This window comes from Myxine glutinosa, chromosome 5, assembly GCF_964187855.1.
Source record: "Myxine glutinosa chromosome 5, kmMyxGlut1.1, whole genome shotgun sequence".
Classification (NCBI taxonomy): domain Eukaryota; kingdom Metazoa; phylum Chordata; class Myxini; order Myxiniformes; family Myxinidae; genus Myxine; species Myxine glutinosa.
The window spans coordinates 29586904-29611954 of record NC_136265.1 but is presented as its reverse complement, the minus strand read 5'-3'; the positions used below and the strand labels follow the sequence as shown (position 1 = coordinate 29611954).

The 25051-nt window shown below is 43.5% G+C and overlaps 1 protein-coding gene across 1 annotated transcript in view; it reads right to left on the bottom strand.

Moving 5' to 3' along the window:
• Positions 1 to 2553, bottom strand: part of LOC137427766 (uncharacterized) — a 37240-nt gene extending 34687 nt beyond the window's left edge. Inside the window, exon 1 of the mRNA XM_068117488.2 lies at positions 2260 to 2553. Within this exon, the coding sequence (XP_067973589.2) occupies positions 2260 to 2422 (163 nt within the window). The 5' untranslated portion in view covers positions 2423 to 2553. The remainder of the gene's footprint in view (positions 1 to 2259) is intronic.
• Between the last annotated feature and the right edge of the window lie 22498 nt (positions 2554 to 25051).

Sequence of the window (25051 nt, the reverse complement as noted above, 5' to 3'; positions counted from 1 at the left end):
TGTTCAGCATATCATTCCACTGAAATGACCTTTTGGAATTTGCGATAGGTGACGTGGTTTGGCAGATATAAATAATTAAACGAAAATATTTAATGGTCTGGCGGCCATATTGGATCAAAAAAAAAGAAACGTTCAAAAATAGAAGAGTTGGCTCACACTAAGTTGACTGCGCAGGGAAAGTATTCTATGAATACCTTCTAGTTACCTCTGAGAATGAAGGTTTGTTTGTTCGTTTGTGAACAGGATATCTCAAAATGTTGTGGATACATTCGGACAAAACATGGTGGACAGGTTGGGTGTGCGATACGGAGTACGAGTTTACATTTTACTCATTACAACATGTCATACAATGTAAAGTCCAAAACAACTTAAATTCATCAAGAAAACACGATTATTCTGCTTTAATTTTGCATTAAAATGTGTATTAGAATGTATGAATTAAAGTTTAAATTGCAAAACTTTCCTAATAAGGCAGGGGGATACACACTATTTCTCTAACATGGGAGGGGGGACGGCAGGTAAGGGGGATACACACTACCTGCCCCCTCCCATGGGAGGGGGGGGGCACACCAAATTTCCCTTCCGTGGAAGTGGGGGCACACCAAACATCCATACCATGGGAGGGGGGCACACCAAACTTCCATACCATGGGAGGGGTGGGGGACAGAAGCACCCCACTTCCCTACCAAGGGAGGGTGGGGGGCACACCCACTTCCCTATGAGAGGAGGGGGCACAACCCACTTCCCTACGAGAGGAGGGGGGCACAATCCACTTCCATACGAGAAAAGGGGGGCACAATCCACTTCCCTATGAGAGGAGGGGGGCACAACCCACTTCCCTACGAGAGGAGGGGGGCACAACCCACATCCCTACGAGAGGAGGAGGGAGCACAACCCACTTCCTCACGAGAGGAGGGAGCACAACCCCCTTCCCTACGAGAGGAGCAGGGGCACAACCCACTTACCTACGAGAGGAGGAGGGAGCACAACCCACTTCCTCACGAGAGGAGGGAGCACAACCCCCTTCCCTACGAGAGGCGGAGGGGCACAACCCACTTACCTACGAGAGGAGGAGGGAGCACAACCCACTTCCTCACGAGAGGACTCGAGGAGGGAGCACAACCCCCTTCCCTACGAGAGGAGGAGGGAGCACAACCCACTTCCCTACGAGAGGCGGAGGGGCGCAACCCACTTCCCTACGAAAGGCAGAGGGGCGCAACCCACTTACCTACGAGAGGCGGAGGGGCGCAACCCACTTCCCTACGAGAGGCGGAGGGGCGCAACCCACTTCCCTACGAAAGGCGGAGGGGCGCAACCCACTTCCCTACGAGAGGCGGAGGGGCGCAACCCACTTCCCTACGAGGCGCGGAGGGGCGAAACCCACTTACCTACGAGAGGTGGAGGGGCGCAACCCACTTACCTACGAGAGGCGGAGGAGCGCAAACCCACTTCCCTACGAGAGGCGGAGGGGCGCAACCCACTTCCCTACGAGAGGCGGAGGGGCGAAACCCACTTACCTACGAGAGGTGGAGGGGCGCAACCCACTTACCTACGAGAGGCGGAGGGGCGCAACCCACTTCCCTACGAGAGGCGGAGGGGCGCAACCCACTTACCTACGAGAGGCGGAGGGGCGCAAACCACTTACCTACGAGAGGCGGAGGGGCGCAACCCACTTACCTACGAGAGGTGGAGGGGCGCAACCCACTTACCTACGAGAGGTGGAGGGGCGCAACCCACTTACCTACGAGAGGTGGAGGGGCGCAACCCACTTACCTACGAGAGGTGGAGGGGCGCAACCCACTTACCTACGAGAGGCGGAGGGGCGCAACCCACTTACCTACGAGAGGCGGAGGGGCACAACCCACTTACCTACGAGAGGCGGAGGGGCGCAACCCACTTACCTACGAGAGGCGGAGGGGCGCAACCCACTTACCTACGAGAGGTGGAGGGGCGCAACCCACTTACCTACGAGAGGCGGAGGGGCGCAACCCACTTCCCTACGAGAGGCGGAGGGGCGCAACCCACTTCCCTACGAGAGGCGGAGGGGCGCAACCCACTTACCTACGAGAGGCGGAGGGGCGCAACCCACTTCCAGACCTCGCCCTCTTCTGCCGGCCTACGCCGCGCCGCCCTCTGTCTGTCGCTGCGCTTCCTCGTAACTGTACCGCGGATCCATAGTTTTTCTTCTCTCAATCTTGGAACCATGTCGATGGTGTTGAGAATGAGATAATGAATCACCTGTACAAGGAAACCACGTACCTGATTCGGGCTCCGTCACTTCCCTTCCATCCCCAAGACTCCAAACGTCCAAGATCTTGAACTCGCAGATCCCATCATCATCTGCTCTGTTCCCTCCATCAGATCCCGACTCAGAGTCCGAGTATCTGGGATCGTGGACGCATCTCGGAGGGTTTCTCTCCATGACTCTGAACACGAAGCAAAACCTCGTTCGGTTCCTCCTTCCGGTCTCACCGACCTTATCTCGGTCACGAACTTGATTCCGATACGATACCTTGACACGTTAAAGCACGTGTGTCGATTCCCCGGAAGTACGAAATAGGTTAAACCCCGTGTATCGATTACCCGGAAGTACTAAGTAGGTTAAACCACGTGTATCGATTCCCCGGAAGTACTAAATAGGTTAAACCACGTGTATCGATTACCCGGAAGTACAATGTATGTTGAACATTCCTCCGATTTACCTGAATTGCTCGAATTAATATTAAACCCACGATTTTTGTTTCAGATTTTCCCTTCAACGTTACAACGGAAACTGAATCGTTCTGATGGGGAGGAGGTTAAGGGGAGAAACGGCACGTTCAGCTTAAACCATCTACAAACTAGAACGGCACGTTCAGCTTAAACCATCTACAAACTAGAACGGCACGTTCAGCTTAAACCATCCACAAACTAGAACGGCACGTTCAGCTTAAACCATCAACAAACTAGAACGGCACGTTCAGCTTAAACCATCTACAAACTAGAACGGCACGTTCAGCTTAAACCATCTACAAACTAAAACGGCACGTTCAGCTTAAACCATCTACAAACTAGAACGGCACGTTCAGCTTAAACCATCAACAAACTAGAACGGCACGTTCAGCTTAAACCATCAACAAACTAGAACGGCACGTTCAGCTTAAACCATCCACAAACTAGAACAGCGCGTTCAGCTTAAACCATCCACAAACTAGAACGGCACGTTCAGCTTAAACCATCTACAAACTAGAACGGGCACTCGGTAGAGCGCATACCTTCGCCGCAGCGACTGTTCTGTACTTGGTAAAAATACGATTTTGACCTTTTCGTGACCTTGACCTTGACCTTTGACCCGATTGCTCCCAAAATCTAATCAAATGTGTCCCGTATAATAACCAATCATCCCACCAAATTTCATGCAATTCGGTTGAATACTTTTTGAGTTATGCGAATAACATACACACACACACACACACAGACATACAAATAAATACACAGCGATCAAAACATAACCTTCCGCTTTTGCGAAGGTAACTAGAACGGCACGTTCAGCTTAAACCATCTACAAACTAGAACGGCACGTTTCGCTTAAACCATCCACAAACTAGAACGGCACGTTCAGCTTAAACCATCTACAAACTAGAACGGGCACTCGGTAGAGCGCATACCTTCGCCGCAGCGACTGTTCTGTACTTGGTAAAAATACGATTTTGACCTTTTCGTGACCTTGACCTTGACCTTTGACCCGATTGCTCCCAAAATCTAATCAAATGTGTCCCGTATAATAACCAATCATCCCACCAAATTTCATGCAATTCGGTTGAATACTTTTTGAGTTATGCGAATAACATACACACACACACACACACAGACATACAAATAAATACACAGCGATCAAAACATAACCTTCCGCTTTTGCGAAGGTAACTAGAATGGCACGTTCAGCTTAAACCATCTACAAACTAGAACGGCACGTTTCGCTTAAACCATCCACAAACTAGAACGGCACGTTCAGCTTAAACCATCTACAAACTAGAACGGGCACTCGGTAGAGCGCATACCTTCGCCGCAGCTACTGTTCTGTACTTGGTAAAAATACGATTTTGACCTTTTCGTGACCTTGACCTTGACCTTTGACCCGATTGCTCCCAAAATCTAATCAAATGTGTCCCGTATAATAACCAATCATCCCACCAAATTTCATGCAATTCGGTTGAATACTTTTTGAGTTATGCGAAAAACATACACACACACACACAGACATACAAATAAATACACAGCGATCAAAACATAACCTTCCGCTTTTGCGAAGGTAACTAGAACGGCACGTTCAGCTTAAACCATCTACAAACTAGAATCCGGGCACTCGGTAGAGCGCATACCTTCGCCGCAGCTACTGTTCTGTACTTGGCATGGGAGTGTATGCGATGTGAAACTTTATGTGAAATGCGATCGATTTTTAAAAATCAGAATTTGAGCAAATCTGTTTCATTCGTCTGTTAATATGCCTCCCCGATTGACAAATCTGCAATTTGAATTTCATTTGAGGTTGAAATGATTGCGGGAGATCGCGTTATAGTGATGACGTCTTGGATGGACATCCTCTTCTTCAGTCGCTCATAACTTTGAGTGAAATACGATCGAGTTAAAAATAGTCAGAATTTGAGCAAATCTGTTTCATTCGTTTGTTAATATGCCTCATCTCTTGACAAATCTGCAATTATAATTTTTTTTGAGGTTGAAATGATCGCGGGAGATTGCGTTGTAGTGATGACGTCCTGGATGGACATCTTCTTCTTCAGTCGCGCATAACTTTGAGTGAAATACGATCGAGTTAAAAATAGTCAGAATTTGAGCAAATCTGTTTCATTCGTTTGTTAATATGCCTCATCTATTGTCAAATCTGCAATTATAATTTTTTTTGAGGTTGAAATGATCGCGGGAGATCGCGTTATAGTGATGACGTCCTCGATGGACATCTTCTTCTTCAGTCGCTCATAACTTTGAGTGAAATACGATCGAGTTAAAAATAGTCAGAATTTGAGCAAATCTGTTTCCCAAAATCTAATCAAATGTGTCCCGTATAATAACCAATCATCCCACCAAATTTCATGCAATTCGGTTGAATACTTTTTGAGTTATGCGATTAACATACACACACACAGACATACAAATAAATACACAGCGATCAAAACATAACCTTCCGCTTTTGCGAAGGTAACTAGAACGGCACGTTTCGCTTAAACCATCCACAAACTAGAACGGCACGTTCAGCTTAAACCATCTACAAACTAGAACGGGCACTCGGTAGAGCGCATACCTTCGCCGCAGCTACTGTTCTGTACTTGGTAAAAATACGATTTTGACCTTTTCGTGACCTTGACCTTGACCTTTGACCCGATTGCTCCCAAAATCTAATCAAATGTGTCCCGTATAATAACCAATCATCCCACCAAATTTCATGCAATTCGGTTGAATACTTTTTGAGTTATGCGAATAACATACACACACACACACAGACATACAAATAAATACACAGCGATCAAAACATAACCTTCCGCTTTTGCGAAGGGAACTAGAACGGCACGTTCAGCTTAAACCATCTACAAACTAGAACGGCACGTTTCGCTTAAACCATCCACAAACTAGAACGGCACGTTCAGCTTAAACCATCAACAAACTAGAACGGCACGTTCAGCTTAAACCATCAACAAACTAGAACGGGCACTCGGTAGAGCGCATACCTTCGCCGCAGCTACTGTTCTGTACTTGGTAAAAATACGATTTTGACCTTTTCGTGACCTTGACCTTGACCTTTGACCCGATTGCTCCCAAAATCTAATCAAATGTGTCCCGTATAATAACCAATCATCCCACCAAATTTCATGCAATTCGGTTGAATACTTTTTGAGTTATGCGAATAACATACACACACACACACAGACATACAAATAAATACACAGCGATCAAAACATAACCTTCCGCTTTTGCGAAGGTAACTAGAACGGCACGTTCAGCTTAAACCATCTACAAACTAGAACGGCACGTTCAGCTTAAACCATCAACAAACTAGAACGGCACGTTCAGCTTAAACCATCCACAAACTAGAACGGCACGTTCAGCTTAAACCATCTACAAACTAGAACGGCACGTTCAGCTTAAACCATCAACAAACTAGAACGGCACGTTCAGCTTAAACCATCTACAAACTAGAACGGCACGTTCAGCTTAAACCATCCACAAACTAGAACGGCACGTTCAGCTTAAACCATCCACAAACTAGAACGGCACGTTCAGCTTAAACCATCTACAAACTAGAACGGCACGTTCAGCTTAAACCATCAACAAACTAGAACGGCACGTTCAGCTTAAACCATCTACAAACTAGAACGGCACGTTCAGCTTAAACCATCTACAAACTAGAACAGCACGTTCAGCCTAAACCATCTACAAACTAGAACGGCACGTTCAGCTTAAACCATCCACAAACTAGAACGGCACGTTCAGCTTAAACCATCTACAAACTAGAACGGCACGTTCAGCTTAAACCATCTACAAACTAGAACAGCGCGTTCAGCTTAAACCATCCACAAACTAGAACGGCACGTTCAGCTTAAACCATCTACAAACTAGAACGGCACGTTCAGCTTAAACCATCTACAAACTAGAACAGCAAGTTCAGCTTAAACCATCTACAAACTAGAACGGCACGTTCAGCTTAAACCATCTACAAACTAGAAAGGCACTATCAGCTTAAACCATCTACAAACTAGAATGGCACGTTCAGCTTAAACCATCTACAAACTAGAACGGCACGTTCAGCTTAAACCATCTACAAACTAGAACAGCACGTTCAGCTTAAACCATCTACAAACTAGAACGGCACGTTCAGCTTAAACCATCTACAAACTAGAACGGCACGTTCAGCTTAAACCATCTACAAACTAGAACGGCACTATCAGCTTAAACCATCTACAAACTAGAACAGCACGTTCAGCTTAAACCATCCACAAACTAGAATGGCACGTTCAGCTTAAACCATCTACAAACTAGAACGGCACGTTCAGCTTAAACCATCCACAAACTAGAACGGCACGTTCAGCTTAAACCATCCACAAACTAGAACTGCACGTTCAGCTTAAACCATCTACAAACTAGAACGGCACGTTCAGCTTAAACCATCTACAAACTAGAACGGCACGTTCACCTTAAACCATCGACAAATTAGAACGGCACGTTCAGCTTAAACCATCTACAAACTAGAATGGCACGTTCAGCTTAAACCATCCACAAACTAGAATGGCACGTTCAGCTTAAACCATCTACAAACTAGAACGGCACGTTCAGCTTAAACCATCTACAAACTAGAACGGCACGTTCCGCTTAAACCATCCACAAACTAGAACGGCACGTTCAGCTTAAACCATCTACAAACTAGAACGGCACGTTCAGCTTAAACCATCCACAAACTAGAATGGCACGTTCAGCTTAAACCATCTACAAACTAGAACGGCACGTTCAGCTTAAACCATCTACAAACTAGAACGGCACGTTCAGCTTAAACCATCCACAAACTAGAACGGCACGTTTAGCTTAAATCATCCACAAACTAAAACGGCACGTTCAGCTTAAACCATCTACAAACTAGAACGGCACGTTCAGCTTAAACCATCCACAAACTAAAACGGCACGTTCAGCTTAAACCATCCACAAACTAGAACGGCACGTTCAGCTTAAACCATCGACAAACTAGAACGGCACGTTCAGCTTAAATCATCCACAAACTAGAACGGCACGTTCAGCTTAAACCATCTACAAACTAGAACTGCACGTTCAGCTTAAACCATCCACAAACTAAAACGGCACGTACAGCTTAAACCATCTACAAACTAAAACGGCACGTTCAGCTTAAACCATCTACAAACTAAAACGGCACGTTCAGCTTAAACCATCCACAAACTAGAACGGCACGTTCAGCTTAAACCATCTACAAACTAAAACGGCACGTTCAGCTTAAACCATCTACAAACTAAAACGGCACGTTCAGCTTAAACCATCCACAAACTAGAACGGCACGTTTAGCTTAAATCATCCACAAACTAAAACGGCACGTTCAGCTTAAACCATCCACAAACTAGAACGGCACGTTCAGGTTAAACCATCTACAAACTAAAACGGCACGTTCAGCTTAAACCATCTACAAACTAGAACGGCACGTTCAGCTTAAACCATCCACAAACTAGAACGGCACGTTCAGCTTAAACCATCTACAAACTAGAACGGCACGTTCAGCTTAAACCATCCACAAACTAAAACGGCACGTACAGCTTAAACCATCTACAAACTAAAACGGCACGTTCAGCTTAAACCATCTACAAACTAAAACGGCACGTTCAGCTTAAACCATCCACAAACTAGAACGGCACGTTCAGCTTAAACCATCTACAAACTAAAACGGCACGTTCAGCTTAAACCATCTACAAACTAAAACGGCACGTTCAGCTTAAACCATCCACAAACTAGAACGGCACGTTTAGCTTAAATCATCCACAAACTAAAACGGCACGTTCAGCTTAAACCATCCACAAACTAGAACGGCACGTTCAGCTTAAACCATCTACAAACTAAAACGGCACGTTCAGCTTAAACCATCTACAAACTAGAACGGCACGTTCAGCTTAAACCATCCACAAACTAGAACGGCACGTTCAGCTTAAACCATCTACAAACTAGAACGGCACGTTCAGCTTAAACCATCTACAAACTAAAACGGCACTCATGCGAGCGACCTCCGCCTGGTTGACCATGTCACTCAATAGTGAAGAATCACTTAAAAATTCTACTAGCCGGATCCGGATCTTCACCGAAATTGAATCGATTCTTCCTTGTCAGACACACAACCTCTTCACCAAGTTTTGTCCAAATCCATCCATAACTTTTTGAGATATCCTGCTATGTAGCGTTTTTGGCCCTATCTCCCAATGGTGAAGAATCACTTGAAAAATTAAATAATTCTCGTATCCGAATCCATATTCAGATCTTCACCAAAATCGAATCTATTTCTCCTTGTCAGACACCCAACCGAATCACCAAGTTTCGTCCAAATTCGTTCACAACTTTTTGAGATATCCTGCTATGTATCGTTTTTAGCCATATCTACCACTGGTGAAGAATCACTTTAAAAATTCTAGTAGCCGGATCCGAAACCGGATTTTTACCAAAATCTAATCATTTCGTCCTTGTCACATAAAAGTTTTCCCTCATCAATTTACACTGATGCCGATGCTGTTCATCGCTACCAAATTTCGTCCGAATCCGTGCACAACTTTTTGAGACATTTTGTTCACCAACAAACGGACAAACAGACAAACAAGAAGAGGTCATGCAAAACATTTTGTTACCTAGGAGACATGCTGAATGGAGAAGGTGGATCAGACTCGGCAACGGTTGCTAGAGTGAGATGTGCATGGAAGAAGTTTCGGGAACTGAGTGGCGTGCTGACGAGGAGGGGAGTGTCGTTGAAGCTGAAGGGAAAGGTGTATGCTGCACGTGTGAGAAGTGTTATGATTTATGGGAGTGAGACATGGGTAATGAACGTAGAGCAGCAACGAAGGCTGGAAAGGGTGGAAATGCGAATGGTTCGGTGGATGTGTGGAGTATCGTTGAGAGAGAGGAAGACAAATGATGAATTGCGAAAGATGATGGGAATAGAGCCTGTGATTGATGCTGTGAAGAGGAACAGGTTGAGATGGTTTGGTCATGTGTTGAGGAAGGATTAAAGTGACTGGTTGAGAAGAGTGATGGAAATGAATGTAGAAGGAAGTAGAGGACGGGGAAGACCGAGAAAGACTTGGCTAAAGATGGTCGAAGAAGAAATGCGGGCAAGGGGGTTAACGAGGGGAGATGCAGAAAATAGGGCAAAATGGAGAGATTGGCATGGGAAAATCTTGCAGGGAAAATGGCCTTAAGATGCCTGTTGTTGGGTTGTTGTTGATACAGCAAATTGTCCATTTCATGAAGATTAAAATTTACGATCTGGATGAAAGCTCGGGCCAACAGGATGAAAAGTGACAATTTTTCAGATGACAAATGATGATTTTAGAAGTTTGACCTTGAGTTGACCTTTGACCTTTTGACCTCAAAAATAGTTGGTTTCCCAATTCAGTGGGGCAATACACAAATGCTGTTCTATTTTCAAGTCAATCGGATGAAAATTGATGGGTTTTCAGATGAAAATGAATGATTTTGGAAGTTTGACCTTGAGTTGACCTTTTGACCTCAAAAATAACATGTTTCCCAATTTATTGACTCGATATGCAGATGCTGTTCAATTTTCAAGTTAATCGGTTGAGAATTGACGGCTTTTCAGATGAAAATTGATGGTTTTTAAAATTTGACTGAGTTGACCTTTTGACCTCAAAAATACTTCATTTCCCAATTTAGTGACCCAATATACAAATGCTATTCAATTTTCAAGTCAATCGGATTTAAAATGGCGATTTTAGAAATTTGACCTCCAGGTGACCTTTGACCTCAAAATCAATAGGCTTCTCAATTGGGACGACCTATAGAACTTGGTGAAGTTTCATGACGATCGGTTTTGAATTGTGACATGTAGGCCGGTGACAAACAGACAAACAAGATGACGTCATGCGGAGCACGATACTTGCAAAATCCGCCCCCCCCCCCCCAAAAGTTTTCCATTGATACAGTAAATTGTCCATTTTATGAAGATTAAAATTTACAATCTTGATCAAAGCTCGGGTCAACAGGATGAAAAGTGACGATTTTTCAGATGAAAAATGATGATTTTGGAAGGTTGACCTTGAGTTGACCTTTGACTTTTTGACCTCAAAAATAGTTAGTTTCCCTATTTAGTGACTCAATGTGCAAATGCTGATCAATTTTCAAGTCAATCGGATGAAAATTGAGGATATTGAACATTTGGCCTATGTTGACCTTTTGGCCTATGTTGACCTCAAAAATAGATGGTGGTTGAATTCAGTGACCATATATATAAATCCTCTTAGAAGTTCAAGTCAATCAAATGAAAATTGGTGATTTTAGAAATTTGGCCTATGTTGACCTTTTGGCCTGTTTACCTAAAATATAATACGTGGTTGAATTCAGTGACCAGATATGCAAGCCCTCTTCGAATTTCAAGTCAATTGGATGAAAATTGAGGATTTTAGAAATTTGGCCTATGTTGACCTTTTGGCCTATGTTGACCTCAAGTATACTTGGTGGTTGAATTCAGTGACCAGATATGCAAGTCCTCTTCAAATTTCAAGTCAATCAGATGAAAATTGAGGATTTTAGAAATGTGGCCCATGTTGACCTTTTGGCCTATGTTGACCTCAAATATACTTGGTGGTTGAATTCAGTGACCAGATATGCAAGTCCTCTTCAAATTTCAAGTCAATTGGATAAAAATTGAGGATTTTAGAAATTTGGCCTATGTTGACCTTTTGGCCTATGTTGACCTTTTGGCCTATGTTCTCAAAAATACTTGTTGATTGAATTCAGTGACCAGATATGCAAGTCCTCTTCAAATTTCAAGTCAATTGGATGAAAATTGAGGATTTTAGAAATTTGGCCTATATTGACCTTTTGGCCTATGTTCACCTAAAATATAATTTGTGGTTGAATTCAGTGACCAGATATGCAAGTCCTCTTCAAATTTCAAGTCAATCGGATGAAAATTGAGGATTTTAGAAATTTAGCAAAGTTGGTGACCTTTGGCCTATGTTGACCTTTTGACCTATTGACCCCAAAAACAATAGGCTTCTTGCTTTTGACCAAATCTACCATTTGGTGAAGTTTCGTGAAGATCGGTTGAAAATTGTGACCTGTAGGCCGGTGACAAACAGACAAACAGACAGAACCACAAACACAACCGACCAATATACTTGAAAAATCTTCGATTTTGCAAGTAACAAACAGAGGTGAAAACAACCTCCATCCACCTTTGGTGGCGAAGGTACTAGAGATCTCAGAGAACACGACACCACGCCCAGTGTTCAAGTTCATATAGTTCTTCCATTTTAATGAAACAACTATTTTAACAGTCATTAAAAAAAATCCTGAAGTTTAATTCTATTGAAGCAGTCCCGAACACCATCTTTATACACCATCCCCATTAAACCTTAATTAGCACAAGAGACCCATTGGCATCAAATTTTCAACAAAACGTTATCTATCTATAATTCCAGTAATCTCTGTGTGTGTGTGTGTCTGTGTGTGTGTGTGTGTGTGTGTGTTTGTCTGTGACCGCTGTTTCTCGACAACCACGGGTCCGATATACTTGAAACTTGCCAGGTATATTGCTGGGGACCCGAGGATGTGCCTTTTCAAGGTTTCATATTAATCGGAGAAGTAGTTACTGAGCTATGGCGATTTAGCCGTTCGCCGTTCGCTTTGGCTTTGCGAATGGACCGAACCATTTCATGTAAATAGAGGGGGGGGGGGGGTTCTGTGGTCGTTCGCTTTGGCTTTGCGAATGGACCAAACCATTTCATGTAAATAGAGGGGGGGGGGGGTTCTGTGGTCGTTACTGCATGTAAACGCATGTTTTTTTGCACGCACGTACGGGCAAGCACGTAATCGGAGAAGTAGTTACCGAGCTATGGCGATTTATTTACCAAACTAATCACAGTTACCTCCCACGGGTAACCCACGTACCCACGGGCACGGGCACCCACGTACGGGCACGTCCTAGTCTATCTATAATTCCAGTAATCTCTGTGTGTGTGTGTGTCTGTGACCGCTGTTTCTCGACAACCACGGGTCCGATATACTTGAAACTTGCCAGGTATATTGCTGGGGACCTGAGGATGTGCCTTTTCAAGGTTTCATATTAATCGGAGAAGTAGTTACCGAGCTATGTCCAAAAAACGATTCAACCAATCAGAGAGCAGCGAGCTATCACGTGTGCCGAACGTGGCGAACAGACTCTGCCTCGGACGGCACATTTGAGAGCGTATTCATTTATTTCACGTTGGCAAACTATGTTGGCGCTATGTTGGCGTTAAACTATGTTTTAAAACTAATTAAAACTAATTTGCGATTCATCGTAACTGCGATATGCGACCTTCCAGACAGTCAAATGAGGACGTCACTTCCGGACTTATGGATAGTCATAGTGACGACGTACTGATGCTGAACGTGGCGAGCAGACGCTGTAAGGTACGATCGATTGTAGTACACGTTTATAATAACTCTGCCGATACAGGCCCGATTAACTGCAGCGCCATCCGAGCTGCGGCGTCGGGACGATACATTCATTGTACGGTCACATCACGCACTTACGGGCACGCCCATGGGCCCATGGGCACGCCCATGCATGCATGGGCGAAGACATTTTTTTTTTTGTTTTTGGCAAGGAACGGGCACCCACGTACGGGCACGTCCTAGTTATGACAATGCAGGGAAGACAAATTAATAATTTGCTCAAAAGGTCAACATGACCTGAATTATCAATTTTCATCCAATTGACCTGAAATTAAAATTTACCATTTGATTTTTATCATCTAATGTTCAACAAAGCCTTATTATGAGAATATGGAGAAGGCAAATTAATCATTTGGTCAAAAGGTCAAAGTTGTATAAAACCGTCATTTTCATCCGATTGACTTGAAATTTGAGCAGGGAATATTGGGTCATTGAAGCCTATAACTTTTGAGGTCAAAAGGTCAAGCTTGCTTAAAACCATCAATTTTTTTTTATAATTTGTTACCTCCGCCACCGAAGGTGGTTGGAGGTTGTGTTTTCACCCGTTCGTTTGTGAACAACATATCTCAGTTATGGACGGACTCGGACGAAATTTGGTGGACAGGTTGGGTGTGTGACAGGAACGAAATGATGAGATTTTTGTGAAGTTCGGGATCTGGATCAGAGAAAAAAAATTGTTAACTTATTTTTCCCGATCTGGATGCCAATGACGTCATCATCCAGTAAATTACTTTGAGGGTCATTAACATGGGAAACTTCCCCGACCCCAACCCCCTCAAACAAGTCAGTTTCCTAGTTCTCTTAATATCCCTTCCCTTCTGTCTTCACTCCAGACATTCTGCTACCATTCTCTCCTTCACTTTTGGGGTCATCTCTCTATTTTTTACACCAATATGGCAGAATTTTCATTTACTTTCTCTCCTTTCTCTGCTCGTTCCCTTCTTTTGTCTCCCCATACTCCTATGTCCTCTCAATCTTCATTTCCTTCTTTCCCAAACTCCGCTGATCTCCTCTCCTCCTCCTTCTGTCCTAGATTCTCTTCTTTTCCTCAATTTACTCCTTTGTCCACCTCCTTTATAAACATCCACTCATGTCCAAAATCACATAACCATTTACATCGTCAATGTAAAACCAGGACATATCACTATCCTCTTCCCTTCTGTTCCTTTTCTCCATGTTGCCATTTACAATTTCCTATCTCCCGACTCCTCCCTACCCTGTGTATGTGTAATAAACAGATGCCTTATGACACAGAGTGAGTTTTACGGGAGAGTTTCTCACTCAGCATACATAAATGTCATACGATATGTCGTGGTGTATTGTGGTTGTGTTACTTTTTTTTAATCCGTTAAAAAAAAAATCACCTCCGCCATCTGCGATGGACAGTGGTTATGTTTCATCCCTGTCCGTAAAAAGTTGTGGACGGATTTGGATGAAATTTGGTGGGCAAGGTTGGGTATGTGACAAGTGTGAATTGATTCGATTTGTTTCAGGTCTGGATACAGATCTTGGATCACCACGAGTCCGGATCCAGATCCGGCCTATCGGTGGGATACAAAACGTAAACTGTTCAGCCTGGCGGAGGTATGCGCGCTACCGCTACCGAGTGTTGTTCTAGTTTTGTTATCTCTTTTCTTTTTTTTTTTGTATACTGAATTGAGGCTCGTGAAAGAGCTAACATTTACTTCACAAACAAATCAACCAGACAAACAAAACACACAAAAAGAGGGAGCGGAAAACAAGATGGGGAGAGAAGGGGAAGCACACAAACACAACATTTGAGAGCAGGGAGATGTGTGGAAGGGAGAGGGCTTGGGGGGAGGAGGCGTGGGAAGGGGGGGGGGTGGAGGGAGAAGTATAAAACACAAGGACATCAAGGACTTCCAGGACAGAAGTTGGTATTTCAAAAAAGTGGAATTGGGATGAAATTAGCGGGGGTAGAAAAGATCAAGGTTTTGGATGGGGGAAGATAAGAGATGGTGGTGAACAGCAGTTTTAAAGACCTGGAGGGTGGAGTGGGATTGAAGAGAGTGAGGGAGTTTGTTCCAGAGGCGGGAGAAGAGAGGAATGAAGGAGTGAAGGTGAGCAGAGAGTCTTGATTTTGGCAGTTTGACCATAAGAGGGTTGCAGGCAGATCTTGTGCGACCTGTAGGAATATTTGCGGGACAGAGCCCAGAGAGAGCTGGGGGGGCAAGGCCAGAGAGGAGTCGGTAGAAGATGGAAAGACCACCAACCTGCCTGCGGTGAGTGAGTGAGAGGCCCTTGGAGTTAGCTTCATCGCGGGAGATTCCAATGATTCTGAATGCTTTGGTTTCAACAGCGTGAAGACGAGCTAGGTGTGAGGCAGGAGCACCAGCCCAGAGGGGAGAGCAGTATTCCATTGAGCTGCAGATGAAAGCCTTGTATGTGGTGAGGAGCTCAGGTGTGCCAAGGAAGGACTTTGCACGATGGAGGATGCCCAGTCGGCGACTGGCTTTGGAGGCCAGATTTGAAATGTGGTTTTCCCAGGAAAGATCATGGCAGATAGTGAGACCCAAAAGCTTGAGTGACAGAACTTCTTGGAGAGGATTATTCAGAAAGTGGATGGGAGGGTTGTCCAGTCGGTCTTTTCGGAGAGACATCGTAAGAGTGTCAGGATTTGTCAGGATTGAAAGACATGTTCCACTTGTTTGCCCAGTCTGTGATTTTGTCCAGGTCTGCAGAGAGTGAGGAGGCAGCAGACTGCCGATCTGAGGGATGAAGAATGGAGCGACAGAGAGTAGAGTCATCAGCAAAGAGATACAGAGGATTTTCAAGAGAGTCAGAGAGATCATTGATGAAGACCAGAAAAAGCACAGGGCCCAGAACACTGCCTTGTGGAACTCCAGCCTGAACAGGAAGAGGAGATGAGAGAAACCCATTCAGGGCCACACGTTGACTACGACTAGAGAGGAAGTCCGCCAGCCATGCGTGGAGATTTCCATTGATACCAAAAGAGGAGAGTTTGGTGAGCAGAGCGGGGTGCCAGACCATATCGAAGGCACGTGATATGTCAAGGGAGACTGCTCTAATTTCCTGTTTGGCATTGAGGACCTCCATCCATTGTTGAGAAAGCAGAAGCAGCATGTCCAGAGTAGAGTGTCCAGGTCTGAAACCAAATTGATGATCAGAGATCAAGCCATTGGAGAAGAGGAAAGATTTCATATCTGAAGCAATGATGGATTCCATGACTTTGCTGATAATTGGGAGAAGGCTGATTGGTCTGTTGTTGCTGGGATCTGTTTTTGCACCTTTTTTGTGCAAAGCGGTGATGTTACTTACAGGCCTTACAGACCCTTACAGGGTGATGCAAAGCGGTGATAATCTTACAGGTACAATACCCAAGAAACAATGTCACTTCCTTCCGTTGGAAATGTAACTGCCTCGGCCATTATTGTGCTTGGCTGGATGACATTTATCAACAATTTGGTGGATGAACAATTCAGCGATTTTTGCGATCTCTCGATTTGGTCCTTCAGTGATGTATTATGTTTCTGGCGTCTTTTTCATTCTTGTTAGTTATGAAAACGTTTGCGCTTTCTCAGAGATTTTGAAGACATAATCGTGAACTGCCTTATGAAAAAGACCATATGGATAACCTTTCTTTCATTTGATGAGCATTATGTTGTTGTGGTTAAAAAGGAGTTTAAATGTGATTGTAAACAGAACATTTACAAGTGTGACGTGTCAACCTCAAGGCACCGAGAGTGCATCGTAACCCAACCCCAAAGGTGTCACAGAAGAAAATAAAAAAGATACTGATGTGCCTGTGGTGTTGTTTTAAGAGTGAAACCAACATCGGAAAGGAGACAGAAGGGTAACTTCATAATGAATATTTATTAACCCCTACTGTCTGCCTTAAACACAATAATACTCATTAAATGTAACACTTTCCAAATAATCCACAAAATAAATAAGTACAAATGTCACAGACAACAATGCAGTTATAAGTTAACTCACGACTCTTGAGGTGGCAACTTATCTCAAGCAAGCAATTTGAACAGTAAACCCCAGTGGGTTATAAAAGAGTGAAAAGGTCGTTGGTGAGCATGGTCGAAATTATCTGGTCAGGAGGGTGCACACGGGATGAAACCGACTGGTCAGTCACGTCTTGCTTGTACTCAGATGGTGAAAGCATGGAGAATGAAGCATGGAGAAGAACCTGAGTCCACAGGTAAAGTTGTATGAGAGACCTTGAAGATGGGAATTGTAAGCTGTTTTGAACAATGGATAGGAGAGATTGGAGCTGCCTCTCAAAAATGGCGCGTAAATCACCTGAAATGGCACGAGGGTATACAAGCTTTGAAATTGTCACTTAGACAGCAGCAGTGCAATGTATGACAAGTAGATTCGATGAGTAGAGGGAGTTCAGCAAAGAATATCTCACTGGGTATGATATAGAAGCAAAGCTGAATCTCCAGAGAGCAGAGATGAACACACAGCAGGTTTAAATTGGTCCATCCTGGTTATGGAAGAGGTGAGTCACTGACCCTTCCCAGGTTGGCATACAGAAGACCCACGATTCCTCCTTCACTGGGTCGGTTGGTTTTAAAATGATTTTCACCGCTTGAAAAGAAGCGTGACAGCTCAGGTGAAGTGTCGTTGCCTTCTCCTCCTCATCTCATCTGTTCCTTCTCCATTCATTCACAAACTGTTGGGGCATCCTTATGTCTTGTGTTTTTGTTGTTGCCATTGTTGTTGTGACTTAACTGGAAATTTAACAGCCAAAATAACCTTCATCAAAGCACATTTAAATGAAAATACTGGTTCGTAACACTCTCCCCATTCAAGGAAGAAAGTTTGAACAGAATGAGAACTTTATTACCCTTTATACAAACAAAAACAAATTTCCACAGCCATGAGCAGCATTCAGAAATACAAATTAAAAAACAGATTATCCTCAGTAATATTTGCCAACAGACTACAGGAATAATCCCAGAGCTACTCAGATCTTGTGAGAGCATCTGCAATTACATTGTCTTTGGCTTTAATGTGTCTAATTTCCAAGTTGGATTATTAAGATAGGCTCCATCTCATCAATCTCTGATTTTTATTCTTCGTTTTATGAGGGAAAGTTAAAGGATTGTGATATGTAAAAACTGCAATTGGAAAAGAAGTCGTACCTAAGTATACCTCAAACTGGTGCAAAGCTAGCAGAAGCGTATCTTTCTTTTGTCGAATAAGTCTTTTGGGGTTTGTCAAACTTCTTGGAATAACAGCATATAGGGTGATCTATGCCGACATCATCTTCCTGTAGCAAAGCAGTCATCACAACACAAGCATCTGCCGCTAATATGAAGTTTTTCTGAAAATGTGGTGCCACAAGAATTGAAGAACTTTTAATTATCTCTTTAACTTTGTCGCATGCTGCCTGACATTTGCCATCCCACACAAATTCTGCCTTATTATTGAGAAGACTAGTCAAAGGGACAACAAAAGAATATATATATATATATATATATATATATATATATATATATATATATATATATATATATATATATATATATATATATATATATAGTCAAAGGGACAACAACGTGAGATAAACTTTTGCAAAATCTCTGATACCATCCAGCCATACTCAGGAATCTCGTGAGCTCCTTTTTACTTCCAGGTGCTGTCAAGCTATCAATGGCTTCACACTTTGGCTTTCACCGGCTGTACCTGACCTTGACCCACAGCACAAACCGTGCTTTAGCAAATTCAGATTTTTCCAGATTTACGGTCAATTTGGCATTGGTGAGCCTCGTAAAGAAAGGACGGATTATCTTAAGGCCATGGGATGGATGATGACATCGTCATTGTATGTCTCTACCACCTTAAGATCCACTGTAAGGTCATTGATGAGGCAGTGAAAGGTAGCGGGGCTGTTCTTGATGTCAAAAGGAAGAACCTTGTACTGGTAAAGTCCATTCAGTGTCACAAAAGCAGAGATTTTGTTTGCTCATTCAGGAAGTGGAATCTACCAGTAGTACCCTTTTCAATAAGTCAAACCTGCTCACAAACTTGGCTTGAAACAACGGAAACTACAAACTGGCTAAATTACCAGGACGCCAGGTGAACTTCATTCCTGTATGTATTCAACCTCCTTATTAAAGATGTTCCAAATTGACAGGGCTCGTCCTGTATTGCTGGCATGGAATCACCTATAAATCGTTCCAAGGCACCTTGAGACATGGTAAACATTGGATGGTAAACATTTGACAACCTGGTTTACTCCAAATTGATGCAAAACCTGTTGAAAAATGTTTTGACATGAATTTTTATCCCCGATCAGACTGTATAACCTCAGGTAGGCCAACAAGGACAAACAACCTAACTGAAGCATTCACAATGTTTGGGGCCGCAGTCTTTCCGAGACATATCACCTCTGGGAGAACCTAGTGGAAACACACATAATAGTCAGCACGTATTGATTACCTGCCTTAGTCTTGGCTAAGGGACCTACACAATCAATGATAACCCAACTGAAGGGTTCATCAAACGCCAGAATGAGTTTTAATGGCATTGACGGGATTTTTTGATTGGTTTCCTTACCATCTGACATGAGTGACAGGATTTACAAAACTCTACAACATCACATCGCAAACCTGGCCAAAATAAATGCGTCAAAATTTTGTCACATGTTTTGTTCACCCCAAGGTGACCTGCCGACGCTGAATCGTGCACCAAACTCAATATCTCATTACGTTGCGGTTGTGGAACCACAATTTGATAATGTACCTTCCATTCATCATCCGCTGGTACATCAGGTGGTGCATCAAGTCTCTCTCATGGGAGACCAGACTGTTCTAATGCCATTCCAGACTTGTGAGATTGGCTACAGTGGTGACTGAAAAAACTCGAACCTCAAGTTAGACCAGTCACAAGATTGGTTGAATCATTCATTTAACATTTAATTCGCATTTGCAAACAGAGCTGATCACAAACAGAAAAATCCCTTTTTACATGCACACGGAGGGTGTTTCATGCTGAACGCATAAGAACACTCCTAATTCGGCTCTCGGAGCCTTCAGAGTATACAGTCGTGGCCAAAAATATTGGCACCCTTGCACTTTTTTCAAATAACACAATTTTCTCTAACAAAAAAGTTGAAATTGACAAAAGTATTTGGTCTCCACAATTCTTTATTTCACTGTTAATATTACAGAACCTTTGTTTTTGATTCAGAATGCAATATATCCATTAAAATCAGAAAACAAAAAGAAATGGCATTGACAATATTATTGACACCCTGGACTTAATATTTGGTATCACAGCCTTTGGACAAAATAACTGCAGTCAAGTGCTTCCTATAGCCAAGAATAAGCTTCCTACACCTCTCTACTGGCAGTTTGGCCCTCTTCTTGTGCAAACTGCTACAGTTCTCCCAGATATGAAGGGTGCCTTCTCCCAACTGCTGTTTTCAGATCTCCCCACAGGGACAGGTGTTCAATGAGATTTAGATCTGGATTCATTGCTGGCCATTTCAGAACAGTCCAGCATTTTGTGTTAAACCATTCGTGGGTGCTTTTTGAAGTGTGTTTGGAGTCATTGTCCTGCTGCAAGACCCATGACCTTCGACGGAGACCCAGCTTTCTGACACTGGGTTGAACATTGCGCTCCAAAATGCCTTGGTGATCTCCTGATTTCATGGTGCCATGCACACATTAAAGGCACCCAGTGCCAAAGGCAGCACAGCAACCCCAAAACATCACATAACCTCCTCCATGTTTGACTGTGGGGAAGGTGTTTTTTTCTTTGAAGGCTTCATTTTGTTTTCTGTAAACATAGAGATGATGTGCTTTACCAAAAAGCAAGCTCTAATTTGGCCTCATCTGTCAACAGTCCATTCTCCCAAAAGGATTTTGGCTTGTTCAGAAAAACTCCAGTTGGGCTTTCTTATATATATATATCTATCTCTATCTCTATCTCTCTCTCTCTCTCTCTCTCTCTCTCTCTCTCTCTCTCTCTCTCTCTCTCTCTCTCTCTCTCTCTCTCCAGTGGGGCCCTCCTGGGTCTCCTACCATAGAACCCCCTTTCATTGAGTTAGCGACGGATGGTGCAAGTTGAAACTGTCATACCTTGTGTCTGAAAGACAGCTTAAATCTGTTTGACAGTTGATTGGGGTGCTTTCTCCACCATTTGAACAATCCTTCGCTGCAATCTTCGATCAAGTTTTCTCTTGCAGCCATGACCAGGGAGGTTGGCTACAGTGCCATGGGCCTTAAACTTCCTGATAACATTGCGTGCGGTGGACACAGGAACATCAGGGTCTCTGGAGATGGATTTGTAGCCTTGAGATTGTCCATGCTTGTCTACAATCTTGTGTCTGACCTCCTCAGACAATTCACTGGTTGTTTTTCTTTTCTCCATGCTCATTGCGGTACACAAAGTGACACAAAACAGCAGAAAGACTCCTTTTCTCCATTCAAACTGGTTGAATAAGTAATTTTTTATGGCAGGTATCTTCAACTCACCATGGGTGAGTCCAATTCCAAAGTAAAGGAGAATCACCTGCTTGAAATCTAATTATTTCTAACAACTTCTAAAAGGTGCCAATAATATTGTCTGGGCCATTTTAGGATTTCTGTGTGGAATAAGCTACGATTTAGTCATTTTTTGAGCTTTTTTGTTTCCTTCATTCATTCAAACCAAATAAATACATATGTGGATATCAAAAATAAAAACTTTTTCAATTTTGTTCTGGAAGAAATAGTACATTATTTTTAAAAAGTGCAAGGGTGCCAATATTTTTGGCCACAACTGTCTATACAAATTTCAAGCGGATGGAGAGAGTATTGAGCTTTCACAGATGTCGGACCCTGATCAGATAGCCCCGAGGCGAGCATTCCTTCATAGAGATTGGAAAAACAACTTCTGACAGCCAAGAAAAGTAAATAGAGGAGAGAGAAACTTATCGAAGATAAAAAGCAATTTTTGAGCAATGACAAACCAGATGTGATGTCATTCCCAGGCGCAGAGAAGAGGTGGGAGGATGACGTCATAGCCGAGAGCGAGTGTGCTGCTATCAGCACATTCACCAGAGTCAGAGGTCAGCAAACGTTCTTCCACATGGTTTTTGCTTTAAACAAGCAGCTTTGCACGAAGAGGGCATTTAAAACATCTATCCATGTCAGTCCTCTATTAAAGTGTTTAATAAACTGAATATTTTACCTGAGATCATTTGCAAATAATGCTTAAATGGTTATAAATCCTCTGAATTAAGAAACAAGATTTAACAATCTAAATTGTGGATTTTCTGCTCCCACAAAGCACCGAGTCCAAAGTCATTGGGAACCAAAACATCAATCAACAATGCCGTCTTTTCCTTTTTGTGTTTGAGCACGATGTCCGGACGCAATGTTCCACCTGCCATGTCTACACTTGATGGGATCATCTTGTCAAGCGTGAGAACCTTGTTCATTTTCAAGGATCAAATTTGGTTTGTATTTCCATGATTGTTCTGGGACCGGAATGTTTAAATGTTTACAGATGGGCCAGTGGATTACTCCACAGATGCTGTCATGTCTTTCTGTGTACAACTGTTCTGACATGAGTTTTTTTACATCCCAAAAGGAGGTGACTGGTACTTTCTGTTTCTACTCCACAAAACCTACATTTGTCCAATTGACTCAATCCTGCCATTTTCTTAAAGCTATTAGTGTAGTGCCCCTGGTCTTGGGCATTCATGATGACTCATTCTCCATCCCAATTAATTTGACCTCTTAGCCATTCCAATGAGCCTTCCTTATCAATCCCTGTTCTGTCCAGCTCTTTTTTGAATCTTCCTGCTCTTTTGTCATTCTCCTATTTGTCAGAGTATGTCTGCTGATATTTAGCCTTGCCAGAGGACAGGGTATTGGATTTGAGCCCGTTTGTCTGTCTGTTTGTTTGTCTGCACAGAATAAATATTATTTTCTCTGCAACAGTTGGTCCAATTGACAGGAAATTTTCACCTTAGGTGCAACTCCACCTGTAGAATTTTTTAAATGATAAATATGATGTCATAGGTCACGTGGTATGGGTGCCATCTTGGAAAAACCGAGCTGCATGTGAAGGTCATTCGCTTCGCGCGCGGAGCCAGGAGTGAGCAGGCCGCGCGGGAGGCCTACTTCACGCCAACGAGCGCGTTTCCACGCGCAAAGACCTCAGATGATCTTTGACGATTCCTGATGAGATAAACCAGCCGCTTGGAGCTAAGTGCCACATACAAACACACATTTATTTTCCAATTATTTTATCCTTTGTCTGTATACGAGTCTGTATGGGGGCGCTCCAATTTAGGAATATAGTTTCATTTATCGTGCATTTTCTTTGTTACCGGCATTTTCTTTAATAAATCCGGTATTTATGTACATATTAATTCCATGTTGGTTTGAGTTGATTGATTGCAGGTTTAAAGAATGCCGGTGGGATCCATGAAGGTAAGCGCTTAGGCTTCTCCCCCCACTCCCTTCCCGCGCGTATAACAAATACCGTCATATTGAATTGAGCGCCTCGGAGTGTAAAGATCTTTCGGCAATCCGTTTCCTTGGAGGATTTTAATCACCAGAAACACGACAATATGTGAATGATGATGTCATACGTGCCTCCATTATGACGTCAACATTCGACAAGCACAAAACTTCATCCGGTCAAGATGAAATTTTTTGAGCGTCATCTCAGGATAAATCAATCGGTTCTTCTGATCATGTGCTTGTCAAAGTGGACATCTCTCTGGCCATTCTCAGAGAGCCTCCTCAGCGTCGACGAGTCTGGCATTTCACTCAGGCCGACTGGGACGGTCTTCAAGCAGCCATCAATCGTCTGGATTGGTCTCCCATCTCCACTGCCTCTGACATCAATTCTTCCTGGGAATTCTTCCAAAGCAAACTGATCTCTCTCATGCACAGATTTATCCCATCTCGCCTTCAGTTGTCTTACCCTTCCTCCCGTCCATGGTACACTGAATCTTGTGGTGAGGCAGTTGCCCTGAAACAACTTGCCTTTGCCTCTTGGAAGGCTAATCCAACTGAAGGAAATCTCAGTTCCTTCCACCAAGCTCGGAACAAGTGTGTGTCTACCCTCAGGAGTGCTAGGAAGCACTATCTCTCCTCACTCAAGAATGAACTCTCAAACCTGTCTCCTTCCTCCAAATCCTGGTGGCGTCTGGTCAAATCCGTTTCTGGTGTTTGTTCCCCCTCCATCCCCTCCCTTACCTCAAATGGCCACACAGTTGACATCGCACGTGACAAAGCCGAATGCCTCAACTCTGTGTTTGCCTCAAAATCCTTAGTCCCAAACCCATCTCTCTCTGTTCCCACCTTTCCCAGTCGAACCAAACTGCTCCTGGACTCTGTGACCTTCTCTCCTGACAAGGTGGAGGAGTTTTTGTCAAACCTCGACTCTAATTCTGCAACTGGACCAGATGGCATCAGCCCACGGGTCCTAAAATCCTGCTCTGCCGCTCTATCTCACCCTCTCTCTGTTCTTTTCACCCTATCCTTTGCTCAAGGTCATCTGCCAGCATCCTGGAAATCAGCAAACATTACCGCTTTACACAAAAAAGGTGCAAAAACAGATCCTTGCAACTACAGACCAATCAGCCTGCTCCCAATTATCAGCAAAGTCATGGAATCCATCATTGCTTCGGATATGAAATCTTTCCTCTTCTCCAATGGCTTGATCTCTGATCATCAATTTGGTTTCAGACCAGGTCACTCTACTCTGGACATGCTGCTTCTGCTGTCTCAACAATGGATGGAGGTCCTCAATGCCAAACAGGAAATCAGAGCTGTCTCCCTTGACATATCACGTGCCTTCGATACGGTCTGGCACCCAGCTCTGCTCACCAAACTCT